Source organism: Schistocerca gregaria, chromosome 9, assembly GCF_023897955.1.
Source record: "Schistocerca gregaria isolate iqSchGreg1 chromosome 9, iqSchGreg1.2, whole genome shotgun sequence".
NCBI classification, from domain to species: domain Eukaryota; kingdom Metazoa; phylum Arthropoda; class Insecta; order Orthoptera; family Acrididae; genus Schistocerca; species Schistocerca gregaria.
Window position 1 is genome coordinate 203,187,897 of NC_064928.1, and position 20,268 is coordinate 203,208,164.

General features: G+C 43.1%; 1 protein-coding gene across 1 annotated transcript in view; it reads left to right on the top strand.

Annotated features, from left to right (window-relative positions):
- LOC126291513 (uncharacterized) overlaps positions 1 to 8,123 on the top strand; it is a 56,474-nt gene extending 48,351 nt beyond the window's left edge. The window contains exon 6 of the mRNA XM_049985018.1: positions 6,658 to 8,123. Within this exon, the coding sequence (XP_049840975.1) occupies positions 6,658 to 8,123 (1,466 nt within the window). The remainder of the gene's footprint in view (positions 1 to 6,657) is intronic.
- The last annotated feature ends 12,145 nt before the right edge of the window (positions 8,124 to 20,268 follow it).

Consider the following 20,268-nt stretch of genomic DNA (forward strand, 5'->3'; position numbering starts at 1 on the left):
ATATCTATGCGTGACTACATCTGCCAGTGGAAAGACTGAAGAAGACATCAACGCTAAGAGTGGACAAGAAAAACGTTTTATTCCGCCGTCAAATTCAATCCCCTGGAGTAACAGGATCACAAATAAAACTAATAATGTTATGTAGAAAACTACGTGGGAATCGTATGTCTATATATGTCAGAATTTGGGAAATAAGAAAGAGAAAATAAAATCAAATGCTGTATTGTGGAAATGAATTACTGGTGACAAAATGCTGAAGTGTTGGGCCACAACTAAAATGAAGAAATCTGGAAAGTTAGGGAAGTGGCAGGGAACATAACTGAAGCTAACGATACGAGGAATTTACTACGGAATAACCATTTAGAACGAATTAGTGATAATATATGACAAAAGGAGAGAAAAAGGAAACGGGGTCACCCGTCTAGAAGGTGGGTAGCCTAATCAAGGAATCTGTTGGCTCCTGGAACACCAAAGAAGGGACTGGACAGAATATAAACTGTGGAGGTTGAAAAGCAACAAACGGCATTAGCTCCAAATCACTCGTCGATACGTAAATATTTATACTTAAAAAGTAAAAAAACTATATTTTATACAATAAAAATACGAGGTGTCTACAAACTACCGTTTTTTAAAAGAATTTTGTTTATGTGTCTACATCAACGTTCTCTTTTCAAAATGATCCCAACAGATATTATACACTAATGCCACCACTTTCTCCGATCCCTGAAACAGTCCTGGTACTCCCCCTTTAGGACGGATAATTCTGTCGGTTGTGCTTTTTAGTCTCATCTTTGTTTGTAGAATGACTGTGCTTCAAGGTTTCCTCCACTTTCCGGAACAGAAGAGCACATGGGGCTGTATCTGCAGAATATAGGGACTAGTGCATCATTACAGTATTGATTTTGGCCAATAATCCACAAACAAGAAACGATCTGAAGTATACAGGATGTAACAATAGCTATGGTGAAACTTTCAGAAAAAAATTCATCGCACATGCAAGAATAAAGCGTGTTAGATGGACATGGATCCTGAAACGCTCTACTTCATTCATCTTTTACTTCTCTTCATAATCACATTATTCGTGGGCAACACAACTGATTTCATTCATACTTAACAAACAGGATGCAAAATGTTGTGAAGGAAGTCCAACAAGGTTCCGTTTTTGGCCCACTTCTATTGCTTATTATAAGCTGTCGGAAATCCTCACGAAATTTTGTAATCCGGTGATTAACAGAAATTGTGGAATCACATCATCAACAAAGACCTTTTGTCAATATTTGAGCTGTAAACCTTTGCGAGTGTTTCTTATCTCACCCAAGCCCAACGGAGAAACTGATTTCTTAGAGGATACTCTACCTGTTCTGCTGGAACACGTGCCACTGCTAGCGCGACAAAGCTTGTACTTAAAGCTGGAGTTTCTCGTCATTTCAATTTTAATGTTCGTGGGCTTCTAAATAAGCGATTCCGTGATGGATGGGTGGTAGAGGTGGCTTCTACTCTCTTCGGACCTAAACCCACGAAACTTCTACTTTTGAGAAGATTTTAAAGCTCTTGTGTACGGAACCCCGTAGCAAGATGAACTGGGTCTTCATTCCCGTATTATGGAAGGCTGTGAAACAATACGCAATTCTGCAGGGATGCTTCAACGCATAAGAGATTTAAGGCGACATATAATTGCTCCATGTACTCTTGGAAATAGGAGGACGTTTTGCATATTTAATACTGCACCGATACGTTATTTTCCTCGTGTTTCCCACAATTATTGACATGAAAGTTGTAGAAATTGTGCTCTAACACGGAAATGAAGCGTTTTCAAACCCATGTTCATATAATATATTTCCTTCCTCTACATATGTGTGTCAGAGATTTGATTCTCGCAAAATGCGAAATAATTTCATGGCATGAACAAATTGATATGCCAGCTCACCAGCGACTTCTATGATTGTGATTCGGCGAACGATCATAGGCATTTTCTTAATTTATTTCCACGATTACATCGACTGCTTATGTGCTGGATCGTACAGTGCGGTCGTTGTCTTCAGAATCTTCACAGCCTTCCCTGAAACGCTTACACCAGTTGTAAACCCTAAGGTTAGTGGTAGCAGACACATCAAAAGCAATATTTAACGTTACTAAAAGTTTGCTTCCCTTTATTCTGTTCTTACAGCAAAATTTGACGTAATTTCTTTCACTCATTTTTATGTGGCTAACACTTTTCACATGCTTCAGTTTACCAAAACAACGACGAAAAGAATTATGCGAATCCGACTAGTGCAACACACGAAATTACAAAATTCTCGTTAGTTTTTTAACAATCGTTGAATTTCATTGGTTTTCCTTTTTGGTGTAAGACTGGTATGAGTAGTACAGGAATAATAATTATGCGAGTAAACTGGATAATCATTTGATAAAGCTATAAATTATATAGAAATCATGGATTAAGGGCAACTGGCAGATTCCATATTCCTAGGTTCCCGGCAGGCATTTGACACGTTGCCACACAGCAGACTGTTAACGAAGGTACGAGCTTACGAAATAGGTTCCCAGACATGTGAATGGCTCAAAGACTTCTAGAGTTGTTTTTTTCGTTTTCGTAAATTACACTGTAGGAATTATTGCAACGAGTCACAAGTTTTTTTGAAATGATTTTCTTGTACCATTACTAGTTTCGAGCTTGAGACTATCGTCAGTTGGTAGCGTCGACTTCTTTGCAAATTTTACATTGCCGTGCTAAAGTATAACAAAGTTTTTGTGATTGCATAGTTTGGAGAAGGTTTTAAATTCGCCTCATAAAATTTAACAAAGTTTTTTTTTGTTATGAGTTTTGCATCTGCCCATGCTCTGTGCATTGTAGTTACTTCTCAACAGAATACAAATAAATCACTTTGGACACTGAAGAAGAAGAACTAAAAACAATCAGACTATTAGCGCACAATATTCGTTGCAACCCTGACACTATCACTAAGCTTCACAATAGAATTAAACATAATTACAGTAAGAAAGAAAGCTCTATGTCCATATCAAACATCAGTTTTGCACAAATAGTTCTTCAAAACTCTGTGAAACACGTCTGCATACCGATCATTGGTAAAGTGCCTTATCAGATTCAAAACTTATTCCGTGCCAAAAATATGAAACTTAGATTTTCCACGAACAACAAATTTAAAGTCAAAATTGTTTGCAACTGAAACTGAAAAACTGAAGTACACGACAGGTATGGCATTTATAAACAAAAATTGTTCTGAAACTTCCTGGAAGAATACACCTGTGTGCCGTACCGAGAATCGAACTCGGGACCTTTGCCTTTCGCGGACAAGTGCTCTACCAACTGAGCTACCCAACCAAGCACGGCTCACGTCCCCTCCTCACAGCTTTACTGCTGCCAGGAAGTTTGACATCAGCGCACACTCCGCTGCAGAGTGTGAATCTCATTCTGGAAACTTTCCCCATGCTGTGGCTAAGCCATGTCCCCGCAATATCCTTTCTTTCAGTTGTGCTAGTTCTGCAAGTTTTACAGGAGAGCTTCTGTAAAGTTTGGAAGGTATGAGATGAGGTACTGGCAGAAGTAAAGCTGTGTGGATGGCGCGTGAGTCGTGCTTGGGTAGCTCAGATGGTAGAGCACTTGCCCGCGAAAGGCAAAGGTCCCGAGTTCTAGTCTCGGTCTGGCACACACTTTTAATCTGCCAGGAAGTTTCATATCAGCACACACTCCGGTGCAGAGTGAAAATCTCATTCTGGATTAATAGGGAAGTCGGATGGGCGACTTCGGATTATGGATTGAATTTTACGGAAGTGTAGCTCATTTGCAAAGAACACTGCGTATAGGAAAACTAGTGCGACCCATTCTTGAGTACTGCTCTAGTGTTTGGGATCCCCATCAGTTCGAGTTAAAGGAAAGCATCAAAGCAATTCAGACGCCTACTGCTAGATTTGTTACCAGCAGGTTCGATCGATTTGCGACTATTACAGAGAGGCTTCGTGAATACAAATGGAATCGCTGGAGAGAAAACGGTGTTTCTATCGCGGGACATTATTGAGAAAACTAAGAGAATCGGCATTTGAAGCTGACTGCAGAACGATTCTACTGCCAGAAACGTACAAGGTATTTCGTGAAAGGACCGATAAGGTATCATTTTTTTCGGAGTCATCCTTCTTCTGACTGGTTTGATGCGAACTGCCAAGGAATTCCTGTCCTGTGCCAACCTCTTTCTCTCAGCTATTCACTGAATGTATTCCAGTCTCCCTCTACAGTTTTTACTCTCTCCCTCTCCGTCCAGTACTTTAGAAGTCGTATCATCCAGTTCCTTATTAATTGCCAGTGTTTTCCATATATTCCCTTCCTTGCCGATTTTGCGGTTAACTTCTTTATTCCTTACCTTATCAGTCTACCTAATTTTCAACATTCTTCTGTAGCACCGAATCTCAAATGCGTCTATTCTCTTCTGTTCCTCCGGCCGGAGTGGCCGAGCGGTTCTTGGCGCTACAGTCTGGAACCGCGCGATCGCAACGGTATCGCGGGTTCGAATGCTGCCCCGGGCATGGATGTGTGTGATGTCCTTACGTTAGTTAGGTTTAAGTAGTTCTAAGTTCTAGGGGACTGATGACCTCAGCAGTTACGTCCCATAGGGCTCAGAGCCATTTGAACCATTTTTTATTCTGTTCCGGCTTTCTCAAAGTCCATAGCTCAGTGCCATACAATGCTGTGCTCCAAATGCAAATTCTCAGAAATTTCGTCGTCAAATTAACACCAATGTTCGATACCAGGAGACTTAAGTTGGCCAGAAATGCCCTTTTGGCCAGTGCTAGTCTGCATTTGACGTCCTCCTTGCTCCGTCCTTCATGGGCTATTTTGCTGACTAGGCATCAGAATTCCTTAACTTTATCTACTCATGATTACCAATTACGATGTTAATTCTCTCGCTGTTCTCATTTATGCTACTTCTCATTACTTCCGTCTTTCGTCGACTTACTGTCGATCCGAATTGAGTACTGATTACACCATACCATTCAACATGTTGGGTAATTCTTCTTGATTTTCACTGAGCACAGCAATTTCAAAGAAGAGATAAGGGAAATTGTTGCTTGAATGGAGGCACATAGACATTCGTTTTCTCCCATGCTCTGTTTGAAAGGGAAACGGGAAAGGGAATGATTAGTAGTGGTGCAAGGTACCATGCTCCAGGCACCGTATGATGGCTTGCAGATTATAAACTACAGGCCATTAAAATTGCTACACCAAGAAGAAATATAGATGATAAACGGGTATTAAATGGACAAATATATTATACTACAACTGACATGTGATTACATTTACACGCAGTTTGGGTGCATAGATCCTGCTAAATCAGTACCCAGAACAACCGCATCTGGCCGTAATAACTGTGTTGATACGCCTGGGCATTGAGTCAGAGCTTGGATGGTGTGTACAGGTACAGCTGTCCATGCAGCTTCAACACGATACCACAGTTCATCAAGAGTAGTGACTGGCGTATTGTGACGAGCCAGTTGCTCGGCCACCATTGATCAGACGTTTTCAGTTGGTGAGAGATCTGGAGAATGTTCTGACCAGAGCAGTAGTCGAAAATTTTCCGTATCCAGAAAGGACCGTACAGGACGTGCAACATGCGGTCGTGCATTATCCAGCTGAAATGTAAAGTTTCGCAGGGGTCGAATGAAGGGTAAAACCACGGGTCGTAACACATCTGAAATGTAACGTCCACTGTTCAAAGTGCCGTCAATGCGAACAAGAGGTGACCGAGACGTGTAACCCATGGCATCCCATACAATCACGCTGGGTGATACGCCAGTATGGCGATGACGAATACACGCTTCCAATGTGCGTTCACCGCGATGTCACCAAACACGGTTGCGACCATCATGATGTTGTAAACAGAACATGGATTCATCCGAAAAAATGACGTTTTGCCTTTAGTGCACCCATGTTGGTCGTTGAGTACACCATCGCAGGCACCCCTGTCTGTGATGTAGCGTCAAAGGTAACCGTAGCCATTGTCTCCGAGCTGATAGTTCATGCTGCTACAAACGTCGTCGAACTGTTCGTGCAGATGGTTCTTGTCTTGCAAACGTCTCCATCTGTTGACTGGGGGATCGAGACGTGGCTGCACGATCCGTTGCAGACATTCGCATAAGATGCCTGTCATCTGGACTGCTAGTGATACGAGGGCGTTGGGATCCAGCACGGCGTTCCGTATTACCCTCCTGAACCTACCGATTCCATATTCTGCCAACAGTCATTGGATCTTGACCAACGCGAGCAACAATGTCGCGATACGATAAACCGCAATCGCGATAGGCTTCAATCCGACCTAAATGAAAGTCGGAAACGTGATGGCACGCATTTCTTCTCCTTACACGAGGCATCACAACAACGTTTCACCAGGCAACGCCGGTCAACGGTTGGAAACTTTCCTCATGTCAGTATGTTGTAGGTATCGCCACCGGCGCAAACCTTGTGTGCATGCTCTGAAAAGCTGATCATGTGCATGTCACAGCATCTTCTTCCTGTCGGTTAAATTTCGCATCTGTAGTACCTAGTCTTCTTGGTGTAGCAAATTTAATGGCCGTTAGTGTATATGTAGGCTTAGATGCAGCTGTAGCTTTATTTCTAAAAATCATCAATCTTTCTTTTTTTTAAAGGTGAAAAGTCGATACTGGGTGACCAGAGCAATATTGTCGTGTCTGTGGATGCGAGCTGTGTGCAGTTGATGGTGGACATGATAGCTTTGCCCACATGTCCAACGGAGGATCTACCTCAGGGGACCGTCAACAGACAGAGAGAATGTCGGACTCGGTTGACGAGTAACCTCGTCCACAGGGTCTCGCATATTCCAGTCACCAGTTACCTCGCCTACACGCAGAGAGTGAACATAAACGTCTGTCTGCTCTCCTGGATAGTGTCCAATGAAAGGAGCATCTGTCACGACGTCCCTACTGGAATCGTCAAATCGGTGAACGATATGTACTGCGTACTTTCAAACTCGCGTGAGGAAGTTTGTGCACAGTTCAACGCCGAAGATGGCATCTGCTCGATTTCGAGATCGATGTTATGGCTGATGTGTCCGTCCTTCCACAGAGACAGCTTCGAGTCACTATTCCCACGTCGAGACGACGTAATGGTGTTTTCCGTCGGTACTGGTCCATATAAATGCGAACCGTACTGGCGGCCCTCAGAGTTTACCAGTATCTACAAATGGAGAAGCAACGTAGTGAAATACATGAGTCTTAAGACTGACTTTCTGCAGCCTTTAGACGTTACACTGATTTCTGTCAATGTCGTCTTTCGAGTTTTAACTGCGGGAGTGTATGGTTGTATCCCAAAACTACGTAACGTCCCCGGGAAGCTGTTGCTGTGCTTCCAGATCACGGGGTTGGTACAGATCGTGCTCTCCGAGATTGTCCACCGCTTTGCGAACAGCTTAGACCTCCCGACGACAGTACAACTCGACAGCTCGCTCACCATTTTTACTTGCCTCTGGCTCAACTCGTTCTGTTACGAGATGTTGAAGTGCGTTCGACAGCTCAGTCTTCCGGACCAACTGAGCCAGGGCGAAGCCCGTCGAATATTCCGAAAGCACCTCCTGTGGGTGTCCAGTCTCTGGACAACGGTGTCGACGGCAATGATCGTTCTGGAGCGTGTGGACGACACGTACATATTCCATAGCAGGGTACTGTTCCTCGTCGCCGTCTGCTTATCGATTCTCTTCAACTCAGTGGTACTCGTAATGGTATGGGACCTATACCTTCGGAACCGGTCTTCCATGAAGCAGCTGGATGTTACTTCGAAACTGAAGTTGGGCAGCAAGAGACGGTTAGCCTTCCTCATAGCCAAGATGTGTATCTTCAGCGGACTGGGCGTATTTATTCGCGTGGCCTTCCACCAGGTTGAAGGACTTCCACAGGCCATTTACTACGTCCATCTGGTGAGCATGCTTCAGGGCCCTGCCTTTTTCGTTCTTATTGTCTGCAACGATACCACGCTCCCTCTCCTTAAGAACAGTCTATTACAGTGGTGGAAACCAGGTGTCCAGAGACCGGACCGAGAGCAGGGGTCTGCAGCAATGAGGAACTGGCAGAGGCGCAAGCGACTCACGGAGGCAGTGTGAGTCTGTATCATGCGTCTTCATTGCCACCCTTAGATCTACTTCCTACGTTTGTATAACAGGTCTTGGTAACAAGACATTCTTAGAACTTCTTACATAATGTAATGGATAACAAAAATATGTTTCAGCAAAGTAATGATTATTAATAATAAAGCATTATGTTGCGATGTGCCGGGGTGGCGAAGAATTTGTAACTCTTTAATTCTGAAAATTTTTGCATGAGAAAGAGACATGTACTCGAACCCCTCCTTACCTACCACCTAATTAATTATGCGCACAACGGCAACGAAGGGAAATGATGGTGGAACCTGCTAGTTGGTAAAATAAGGGGTGCACACTCACAATAATTTAATAAAATCGTAATCAGAGAAAAAAAGAAAGAGAACTTTATCATAATAGAGGACAGGAAATGGGACTCTGCATATATCTACGAAATGAGAGTGGTTGTTGTTGTTGTGGCCTTCAGTCCTGAGGCTGGTTTGATGCGGCTCTCCATGCTACTCTATCCTGTGCAAGCTTCTTCATCTCCCAGTACCTACTGCAGCCTACATCCTTCTGAATCTGCTTAGTGTATTCATCTCTTGGTGTCCCTCTGCGATTTTTACCCTCCACGCTGCCCTCCAGTACTAAATTGGTGATCCCTTGATGCCTCAGAACATGCCCTACCAACCGATCCCTTCTTCTAGTCAAGTTGTGCCACAAACTGCTCTTCTCCCCAATTCTGTTCAAAGCCTCGACATTAGTTATGTGATCAACCCATCTAATCTTCAGCGTTCTTCTGTAACACCACATTTCGAAAGCTTCTATTCTCTTCATGTCTAAACTATTTATCGTCCATATTTCACTTCCATACATGGCTACACTCCATACAAACTCCTCTTCTCCCCAATGCTATTCAATACCTCTTTATTAGTTATATTATCTGCCCATCTAATCTTCAGCATTCTTCTGTAGCACCACATTTCGAAAGCTTCTATTCTCTTCTTGTCTAAACTATTTATCGTCCATGTTTCACTTCCATACATGGCTACACTCTATACAAATACTTTCAGAAACGACTTCCTGACACTTAAATCAATACTCGATGTTAACAAATTTCTCTTCTTCAGATACGCTTTCCTTGCCATTGCCAGTCTACATTTTATATCCACGAAATGAGATGCAGCTTAAATACTACAATGAGATTTACTATGCATCAGAACATAAAGGCACATGATTATCGACACAAACAGTAGGTTAAAGGACAGGATATTTTGAACTATTGTGCGAATAAGAGTTGGCTCGAGAACAAGGACTCCTACTCTGTGTGACGCAAGAGCTTGACGATAATGACTGGAGGTCCAAATGAATTCAAAAATGGTTCAAATGGCTGTGAGCACTATGGGACTTAACAGAACTTAAAACTACTTAAACCTAACTAACCTAAGGACAGCACACAACACCCAGTCATCACGAGGCAGAGAAAATCCCTGACCTCGCCGGGAATCGAACCCGTGAACCCGTGCGCGGGAAGCGAGATCGCTACCGCACGACCACGAGCTGCGACTCCCAATCAATCAAATATTACTCTCTCGAATATATTGCTGTATCGAAATTAGTAGCGAGAGCTCACATAGAATCACATGCAGAAACAAGCAAGGTGGACTTGTGGCAAGGGGAGCGCCCGTGCTGCTGAGGACTTTAGTATAAAATTAATCTCTCAGTATCCGGAGAAGTGCAGGCCCCAACCGGAAACGCAGTGCGCCACGTCCTCCGATGCTAGCCTCGCACAGGCAACACAGGGAAGCAACCCAACATGCATAAGAAACTAGCGAAAAGTATTTTGAGCTCTCAGTACAAATACTCTCGTTACAATAACCTTATTCGGTCTGTTACCACAGTGCAATGACATACAACATTAATGGAATTGACGAAAATGAGAGGCGACATGCAAAATAGGGAATGGAAACTCTCACTGTAAGGTACTCATTCTGTACTGTATGGTTGGAAATGAAGAACTTGCTTCGTAAGCTACAATCGCAGTGTGGACGCTTTTATTGTTCCACGATGACAGGTTTCAGTCCTACGCTGCCATAATCAGGTCTAAGGGGGAAAATTAAGATAATGAGGAGTGAGAGGGAGGGAGGCCACAATTTCACTAATTTTATGAATTAAAAAATTCCACGAACTTTATGGAACTTGTTATAAAATTGCCATGTTACATTACATGAAGCCAAAGTGTAAAAGGCTCTCCGCATGCACACATATCTTGATAGAAACCCAGATGATAGGATGCACATATTTGATAAAATGCACACAGTTGATAAAATCCTCAAACCACCCACGCATATAGCGGAGACGGAGACTCTTCAATCTTCCCTTTCACCACCACAGTGCCGGCGAAGCGTTAACTTAGAGGCGGCAGGGATTTCAGATCGATTCCGTATTTCCGGAAGGCTTTTGACACTGTACCACACAAGCGGCTCGTAGTGAAATTGCGTGCATATTGAACACCGTCTCAGTTATGTGACTGGATTTGTGATTTCCTGTCAGAGAGGTCACACAATTCGTAGTAATTGACGGACAGTCATCGGGTAAAACAGAAGTGGTTTCTGGCGTTCCCCAAGGTAATTTTATAGGCCCTCTGCTGTCCTTATCTATATAAACGATTTGGGAGACAATCCGAGCAGCCGTCTTCGGCTGTTTGAAGATGACGCTGTCGTTTATCGACTAATGAATTCATCAGAAGATCAAAACAAACTGCAAAACGATTTGAAAAATATAACTGGATAGTGCGAAAAGTGGGAGTTGACCCGAGTAACGAAAAGTGTGAGGTCATCCAGATAAGTGCTAAAATGAACTCAAACTTCGGTTACACGATAAATCAGTCTAATCTAAAAGCCGTAAATTCAACTAAATAACTAGGTATTACAATTACGATCGACTTAAATTGGAAGGAACGCAAAGAAAATGTGGTTGGGAAGGCTAACCAAAGACTGCGTTTTATTGGCAGGACACTGAAAATGTGACAGATTTACTAAGGAGACTGCCTACACTACGCTTGTCCATCCTTTTACAATACTGGTGCGTGGTTTGGGATTTTTATTTGATAGGACTGACGGAGTACATCTAGAAGGTTCAAAGAAAGGCAGCACGTTTTGTATTATCGCGAAATATGGAAGAGAGTGTCACAGAAATGATACAGGGTTTGGGCTAAACACCATTAAAAGAAAGACGTTTTTCGCTGCGACGGAATCTTTTCACGAAATTACAATCACCAACTTTCTCCTCCGAATGCGAAATTATTTTGTTGACACCGAGCTACATAGGGAGGAACGATGACCACGATAAAATAATGGAAATCTGAGCCCGTACGGAAAGATATAGGTGTTCATTCTTTCCGCGCGCTATACGAGATGGAATAATAAAGAATTGTTCGGTGAACCCTCTGCCAGGCACTTTGATGTGATGTGCAAAGTATCCATGTAGATGTAGGTGTAGATGATACCGAGTTACGCGTGTCGCTGCTGGATTGTGTGCAAGCAATGAATAGCGTTGTACTAGAAAAGTACAGGTGCTAAAAGTGGCCAAGATAACAATTCCAAATGCCAGTGACTACACATATGAAATTATCGTAGACTTAGGGTCCAATTAAAGTCTGTAGTACTTGCATAATGCGTGCTTATTGACAGTGAGATTATGGGTGATACTTTACATGACCCCACCAGGTCTGGTATGTATAGCAAACGCATTCGCACCAGTACGGTTTCTTTTTATGTCACGCTGCTTCGTAAGTGAAAGATGTAGGCTAATTTTTTAAATTTTTTTGATTATTATTGTCTTCTTCTCACTATCGATAAGCACATATATTTTATATGGACCATACGCCCATGGTAATTTTGTCTATATGGTCAATGGCATCATAAATGTTATATCGGGTACTCTGAAATATCCCCCCTCATCTCTGGTGCACCGCCATTCACAGTTTACAGCCACAGCATGTGATCATTTAGATTGGACTACATTCGCCATACATACGCCATACTTTACAGTGAATCTGCAGCCTCTATGTTTACATTCCGCCGGCAGCACCGTGATGTGTGACATGCTTGGGAGGCTCATGTTCGCTCCGATATGCACAGTCGACACGAGAAACTCATCAGCTGTGTGCATTGTGCCAACTGTCTGTATTTTATCAACAGGGTTTTCATCAGGATATGTATATGCGTGGAGCAGCTTTTATGTTTTTATTTCATTTTAGAACAAGTTCTGTAAGGTATACGGAATTGTGTATTTTATATAATCGTTGAAATTAATTGTAATCTCCCTCCCTCCCTCTCCCCTTCATTATCTTCCTGTTTTAGACAGAAGTCAGATGATGGCAGCATACGACTGTTAAAACCGGTTATCTTGGAAGAATAAAAGCGTTCAAATGGTTCAAATGGCTCTGAGCACTATGGGACTTAACTTCTGAGCTCATCAGTACCCTACATTCAGAACTACTTAAACCTAACTAACCTAAGGACATCACACACATCCATGCCAGAGGCAGGATTCGAACCTGTGACCGTAGCAGCAGTGCGGTTCCGGACAGAAACGCCTAGGACCGCTCGGCTACAACAGCCGGCTATAAAAGCATTCACAGTGCAGTAGCGGCGTACGAAGTGTGTTCTTTATTTCCAAATAAAATATTTCGCTGCGTACTGAATTAATTACATGACCAGGACGGCAGCACCGTAATGGTTACCCCCAAGCACCAGCGAGTGGAGCTACAGGGTGGGGCAAATAAAATCGGTCCAGACATTAGCGGTTTACATTGCCAATATTTTCAAACTATTTGCGGCAGCATTGCCAGAAGAGGAAAAGACATACAGTTACTTCCAACATCATGGAGCAACTGCCCATACAACTTTGTAATATATTTACACAGCCTACACGCCTGACAGAGTTGTTAGCAGAGGTAAGTCTGATCATGGCCCTAGCTGGCCACGCAGGTCACGTGATCTGTCAGTGTGCGATTGCTTTGTGTGGTCTAAGGTGTATCGCAACAATCTACATACTCTACAAGAGCAGCAGCAGAAAATTTCCGATGAGAGTACAGTAATTCTAGGAGTCCAGCTTCGATATGCGTCGAGCAACTTGCTGACCAGGACCCAAAAGTGTCAAGAGATGTTTGAGCGGAGGTCATTTTCAACATTTGCTATAGTCAGGTTATTAAAGTATGGCCTTTCTTCTCCTCTCTCTCCTTGTATCCTGGAACACTGTTCTCTGGGCCACTTTATTTTCCCCACCCTGTATTATGTGGACACTAAACACTGCAGTTTCAGATGGAGGGATGTTTTGAAAGATGACTGAGGAAAGGTGCCTTTAGATGGGCCTTAAATGATGGAAATATCTGGCTGCAATAGTCTTGTTATCAACACTGCTGCAGCGTGGCTGCACTAGGTGGCAATATTATTGTACAGCTGGGCAATATTGCTGTTTTGCCGGTAGTTCCCTACAATGCTGCCGAGCGGTTTTGCTGGTGTTATCCACCAACAGTGGAGAATATTTCATATAACTGGTCAATATCTACCTCTCTTATTCTCTGTATACACTGGTAAACCAGAACGTTATGACCACTGCCAACTGCGACTTTGCGTGCTGCCTGGTGGCCATTTGGGCACGTGACGCGATAACAAAAGTATGTAAGCGAAGTAGGCACGGACAGTGGATCATCATAGCGAAGATATGGGCTGCAAATGATAAAATCCATTGAGATAAGCGTCTTTGACAAAGTAATGGACGAGTACCTCGAAAACGGCGATGCTGGTAGAATGTTCATCTACATCTACGCTCACATCCATACTCCGCAAGCCACGTGACGGTGTGTGGTAGAGGTTCAAAAATGGTTCAAATGGCTCTGAGCACTATGGGACTCAACTGCTGTGTTCATTAGTCCCCTAGGACTTAGAACTACTTAAACCTAACTAACCTAAGGACATCACACACATCCATGCCCGAGGCAGGATTCGAACCTGCGACCGTAGCAGTCGCACGGTTCCGGACTGCGCGTCTAGAACCGCGAGACCACCGCGGCCGGCTGTGGTGGAGGGTACCTTGAGTACCTCTATCGGTTCTCCCTTCTATTCAAGTCTCGTATAGATCGTGGAAAGAAAGATTATCGGTATGCCTCTGTGTGGGCTCTAATGTCTTTGATTTTATCCTCATGGTGTCTTCTCGATATATACGTAGGAGAGAGCTATATACTGCTTGACTCCTCGGTGAACGTGTGTTCTCGAAACTTCAACAAAAGCCCGCACCGAGCTACTGAGCGCGTCTCCTGCAGATTCTTCTACTGGCGTTTATCTATCATCTCCGTAACGCTTTCGCGATTACTAAATGATCCTGTAACGAAGCGCGCTGCTCTCCGTTGGATCTTCTGTATGTCTGTTATCAGCTCTATCTGGTACCGATCCCACACTGGTGAGCAATATTCAAGCAGTGGGCGAACAAGTGTACTGTAACCTACTTCCTTTGTTTTCGGACTGCATTTGCTTCGGTGTCTTCCAATGAATCTCAGTCCGGCATCTGCCTCACCGACGATTAATTTTATATGGTCATTCCATTTTAAATCACTCCTAATGCCTACTCCCAGATAATTTGTGGAATAAACTGCTTCCAGTTGCTGACCTCCTATATTGTAGCTAAATGATAAACGATCCACAATCTCATTTATTTATATTATGAATAGCAATGGTCCTACGACACTTCCCTACGGCACACCTAAAATCATTCTTACTTCGGAAGACTTCTCACCATTCAGAATTATATGCTGCGTTCTGTTATCTAGGAACTCTTCAATCCAATCACACAATTGGTCTGATAGTCCATATCTCTTACTTTGTTCATTAAACAACTGTGTGGAACTGTATCAAACCCCTTGCGGAAGTCAAGAAACACGGCATCTGCCTGTGAACCCGTGTCTATGGCCCTCTGAGTCTCGTGGACGAATAGCGTGAGCTTTGTTTCACACGATCGTCTTTTCCAAAACTCATGCTGATTCCTACCGAGTAGATTTCTAGTCTCAAGAAAAGTCATTATACTCGAACATAATACGTGTTCTAAAATTCTACAACTGATTACGTTAGAGATATAGATCTATAGTTGTGCACATGTGTTCGACGTTCCTTCTTGTAAACGGGGATGACCTGTGCCCTTTTCTTTCGTATCTACAGAAAGAGGTAGAAGGACAATGAAACTATCACTTGCCGCTAAATGGTTGGATGTCCACGATGCTTCACAGAACGTGGGGTTCGGAGGCTTTGTAAAGTAGGATAGATGGTGGTTTGTGACATCTGTGCTCAACGAGTACAGTATTGGTGCATGCACAAGTATTTGAGAGCACACCATTCACCATACATTGTTGAGCATGGCGTTTTACTCCAGACCAGCCCTACGGTTAATATGTTGACCCGATGACATCGTCAATTACGATTGCAGTGGGCACTGGACCATCGAGATTTGACCGTCAGTATGTGGAAACGTGGCGCCTAAACCACATTTTTGCTGCACTAGGTCCATGGTCGTCTGCACAAACGCTCTAATCAGGTCAACGGCGGCTCAAAACATGCAGTACACTATGGACACAGGCTGCTGACAGCAGTAGTATGCTATGGGAGACATTCTCCTGGGGCTGGTAGTTGTAGCTGAGCCGTTCTAGGTGCTTCAGTCTGGAACCGAGCAACCGCTACGTTAGCATGTTCGAACCCTGCCTCGGGCATGGATGTGTGTGATGTCCTTAGGTTAGTGGGGCTTAAGTAGTTCTATGTTCTAGGAGACTGATGACAGATGTTAACTCCCATAATGCTTAGAGCCATTTGAACCATTTTTGACGTCACGTCGAAAACCGTCTCCTTTCAATAGATCCCACACACGCTCGACTGAGTTCATGTCGAGGGAACAGGCAGACCTTTCTGGCAATCATAGCATGCTGGAGGAATGTGTTCACGAGGCTAGCACGCTAGTTGTTATTCATCAAGATGACATTGTCAGTAAGATGTTATCGGTATGGACCCACTATTAGTTGGAGAATCTAGTCCCTGTACTGTTAAATAGTACGATTACCACCAACAACTACGAGACGTGTACGGTGGCGCAATGGAGTACCAGCCCCAGAGCATCACTCCACCACCACATTGTTGCACTCAATGTTGGAGGTATTCTATACTACCGCCGACCGTTGTGGCCGAGCGGTTCTAGGCGCTTCAGCCGGGAATCACGCTGCTGATACTGTCGCAGGTTCGAATCCTGCCTCGGGCATGGATGTGTGTGCTGTCCTTAGGTTAGTTATGTTTAAGTAGTTCTAAGTTCCAGGAGACTGATGACGTCACATGTTGTCTCAAAATACGTCGTCACCGATTATCAGGGCACAAACAGATGCGAGGTTTGTCCACAAACATCATACGACGCCAGTACTTTGGCGTCTGTTCTGCACGGTTTCTGACCCACCTAAGAGGAAGTCCACGGTGTCGTGGTGTGCCATCTATCACAAAACGAAAAAAGTTATCCAACTAAAACATTCATATTTCTTTACGTACTACACGAATATTTAATAAAAATGGGGGTTCCTATTTAAAAAAAGACGTAGTTGATATCCGTTTGACCTATTCAGGCGCATAAAAAGATGGAGAACACTTTGCTTACCTGGGTTTGATCCTGTGAGTATCTGGCTGTCAGAGGTTTTTTGTGTGGAAGACGGATGTTCTCGGAAGGTCCTGCAAGGTAGTCCACGTAAACGTGACTACATCGTATGTTGGCTATCCGCTCTACGCCAGTACCGACGAACTGTCTACGCCCTTGCGTGGCGCGAACCTTACGACTGTCTCATTTGTGCAACGCAGACTTGACCGCTAGCGGAAAGCCGGAGACAGACTGTTGCCTACACGACAGAATTGTGAAAATCCAAATGATATAATTAAAACGAACATCAAATACAAATACAGAGACGAGCTGTGTCTTATGCAGATTTTCGTAAGATGTTACATTTTCCTGGCAGTTCTTGTGGTGTTTGACTAAAAGAAGACCGCGTCCGTGAATAAAAGAGGGCGGATTGCTACGATATAGTAGAACTTCTTAAAATCGCTTAGGAGTTATCATTAGATACAGGGTGGTCTATTGATAGCGACCGGGCCAATTATCTCACGAAATGAGCATCAAACGAAAAACTACAAAGAACGAAACTCGTCTAGCTTGTAGGGGGAAACCAGATGGCGCCATGGTTGGGCAGCTAGATGGCGCTGAGATAGGTCAAACGGATATCAAATGCATTTTTTTTAAAAAATAGGAACCTCCATTTTTTATTACATATTCGTGCAGTACGTAGAGGAATATGAATGTTTTAGTTGCACCACTTTTTTCCTTTTGTGATAGAAGGCGCTGTAATAATCACAAACATATATGTACGTGATATCACGTAACATTCCGCCAGTGCGGACGTATTTCCAAATGCACTGAGGTTGATGGACATCATTTTGAGCATTTATTGAATTAATGTGATATTTACAGGTAATCAGGCTGTAACAGCATGCGTTCTCAGAAAAGGTACATGTATCACATTGGAACAACAGAAATAAAATTTTCAAACTAACCTACGATCTGTATTTTAATTAAAAAAAAAAAACCTGCCTTTTACCAGCTGTTCGTCTAAAATTGTGAGCCATGTGTTTGTGACTGTTTCCGAGCCATCTATCACAAAGCGAAAAAAGTGGTCCAACTAAAACATTCATATTTCTTTTCGTACTACACGAATATGTAATAAAAATGGCGATTCCTATTTTAAAAAAACGCAGTTGACATCCGTTTGAGCTATGGCAGCGGCATCTAGTGGGATAGCCCCCTTGAAGTTAGACAATTTTCGTTCTTTGTAGTTTTTTCGTTTGGTGCTTATTTCGTGAGATATTTGGCCCGGTCACGATCAATGGACCACCCTGTATATAAATGTAATACAAATTTTCATATTGTTTTAGAAATGAAAATCTTATATTGTTTTGGTTTTAAAATGTTTCTTTCAACAAAGCCGTCTCGATTTGTGAAAAAGATTCGGTGATTACCCCATACAATCGTCTCACGATCCAGGCGTATGTGGATAATTTGACGAACACCTAAATGACGTCCTGGTCGACTCGTAACACCCAGGAACAGTTCGAACAAGAAATATTCTGGATCAAATCCCGATAAGTTGGAACTGTCCGCCAACCTCTGACGCCTCCTGTCGTCTATCTTCGCTGAGCAAGTGTTCCACCTTTTCACCGATCATTGGGAAAAGAGACTGAGGCAATTAATCTAACGTTCTTAAATGCTGAAACGTAAACAGGAATGCAAAATTAGTCATTCAGAAGAAAGAAAGAAAGACAGAAAGAAAGAAAATTTTTTCCTGTGTGTATGAACAGTTTCTTCCTATGTAAATGAAATCAGTATATTTGTTGATTTTTGTGAAACAATGTACCAAGTGCATGAGATGTATTCGCAGTTGCGAACTTGAGCAACCATCAGCTGTGTAATGGGACGACAAGAATGAAAATTTGTGCTGAGCAGAGACTCTTTCCTGGATTTTCTGTTTTCCGAGAGCGGTCGCCTTCCAATTAGGCTATCTGACCCACGATGAAATTTTCCTTTAGACATGAATGCATGTACAAAGGAACAGGCACTGTGATGACTGCAGACCTAATAAAATACGTGAAATGTATTTGCAGTTGAAAATGTGTACAACCATCAGTTCTGCAATGGAATGACAACAATGAATATTTGTGCCAGACTGGGACTCGAACCCGGATTGCACGCTTTTCGCGACTGATCACCTTACCACTAAGCTGTCCAAGCGCGACTCACAGCCACATCCAAACTTCCATATGTCATCGACCATGTGTCTAAATCCTGTACTCGTACATTCATTATGTATATTCCTATACAGGGGAGATATTTTACTAGAAAATTGCTTAACCCCTGTCTGCGAATAAATACGATATTGTTGAGTCTGCATGTGCAAAGGAACATTGCACCCTAATTTGGAACAACATGGGCACTGCTACATCATATCAGGTGTTGTGTGAGTTCAGGAAGAAAAGGAATGAACAGACATTATTCACTGACTTGTTGAATGACATTGTCCAACCTGTGGTGACAAATTGTGCCACGCCATGCAAGGGGACTCTTTAGTCTCAGAATTCCTAGGGCTGTTCGGGAAGTAAGGTCCGACAAGTCACGAAATGGGAACGACAGTTGTTGGGTTGTGTCTATACCTGTCGATCTCGTCAGGTTGCTCTTTTCAGTCCTGAGCACGCGACAAGCACGTAAAGATGCCTGTAACAGTAGTGTCTACAGCCAAGTACGAGTGCCCATTCTGAAATTGCGCCTGATTTCATGCAACCACACACAACATAACTGTCATGCGTTGCGTTTTTCGTGACAGATCTCAGCCGCGTAACGCAGGAGCAAATGAGGACACCTCTGCGGCGTTTCCGATGGGAAGTGTTTGCTCACCATACAGCCTGGACTTGGCTCCCACTGATGTTCGTCTCTCCTTACATGAACTGCTGGCTGTGAAGACAATATATACTGACAGAGAACGAGCTGTGGACCAGCGTATAGAAGTGATAGAAATCACATAAGGCTGCGTTCTATGACGAGGGTATTGGAACGTTGGTACATAACTACGAAAAAACACGTAGCAGCAATTATGTAGCGAAGTAGCTGGAAGGTGTAGCTAACTATTGCAAAATAAGAATAAATTGATTTTCGCTGTCGTATCCATTTCTTACTTTCCAGATAGCCTACATATTATCATCATTACAGCTTCCGGACGTCTGAGATATATCCCATCACATTTTTTTCCCTACGAAGTACTGTCTTCCACTCGCTTGCCTCCTAGCTGTTTTGGTGAACGGATGCGATAAAAATTGGTGTCTTATAACGTTAATTTAAATAAGCTGGGTTACACTAATATGAATATTAATACGAATATTTACTTCATTTATTTGTATTATTTACTTTACTCCTTGTTCTCGTCTGATAATTTTTAATGTTTTCCAGCAAATATTCGTTGTTAGTCGTCTTAATACGATGATGCAGTGGACCGATCGGAAAACAAACCAACCTCCATTCAGTTACATGATAACGAAGTACGATACCG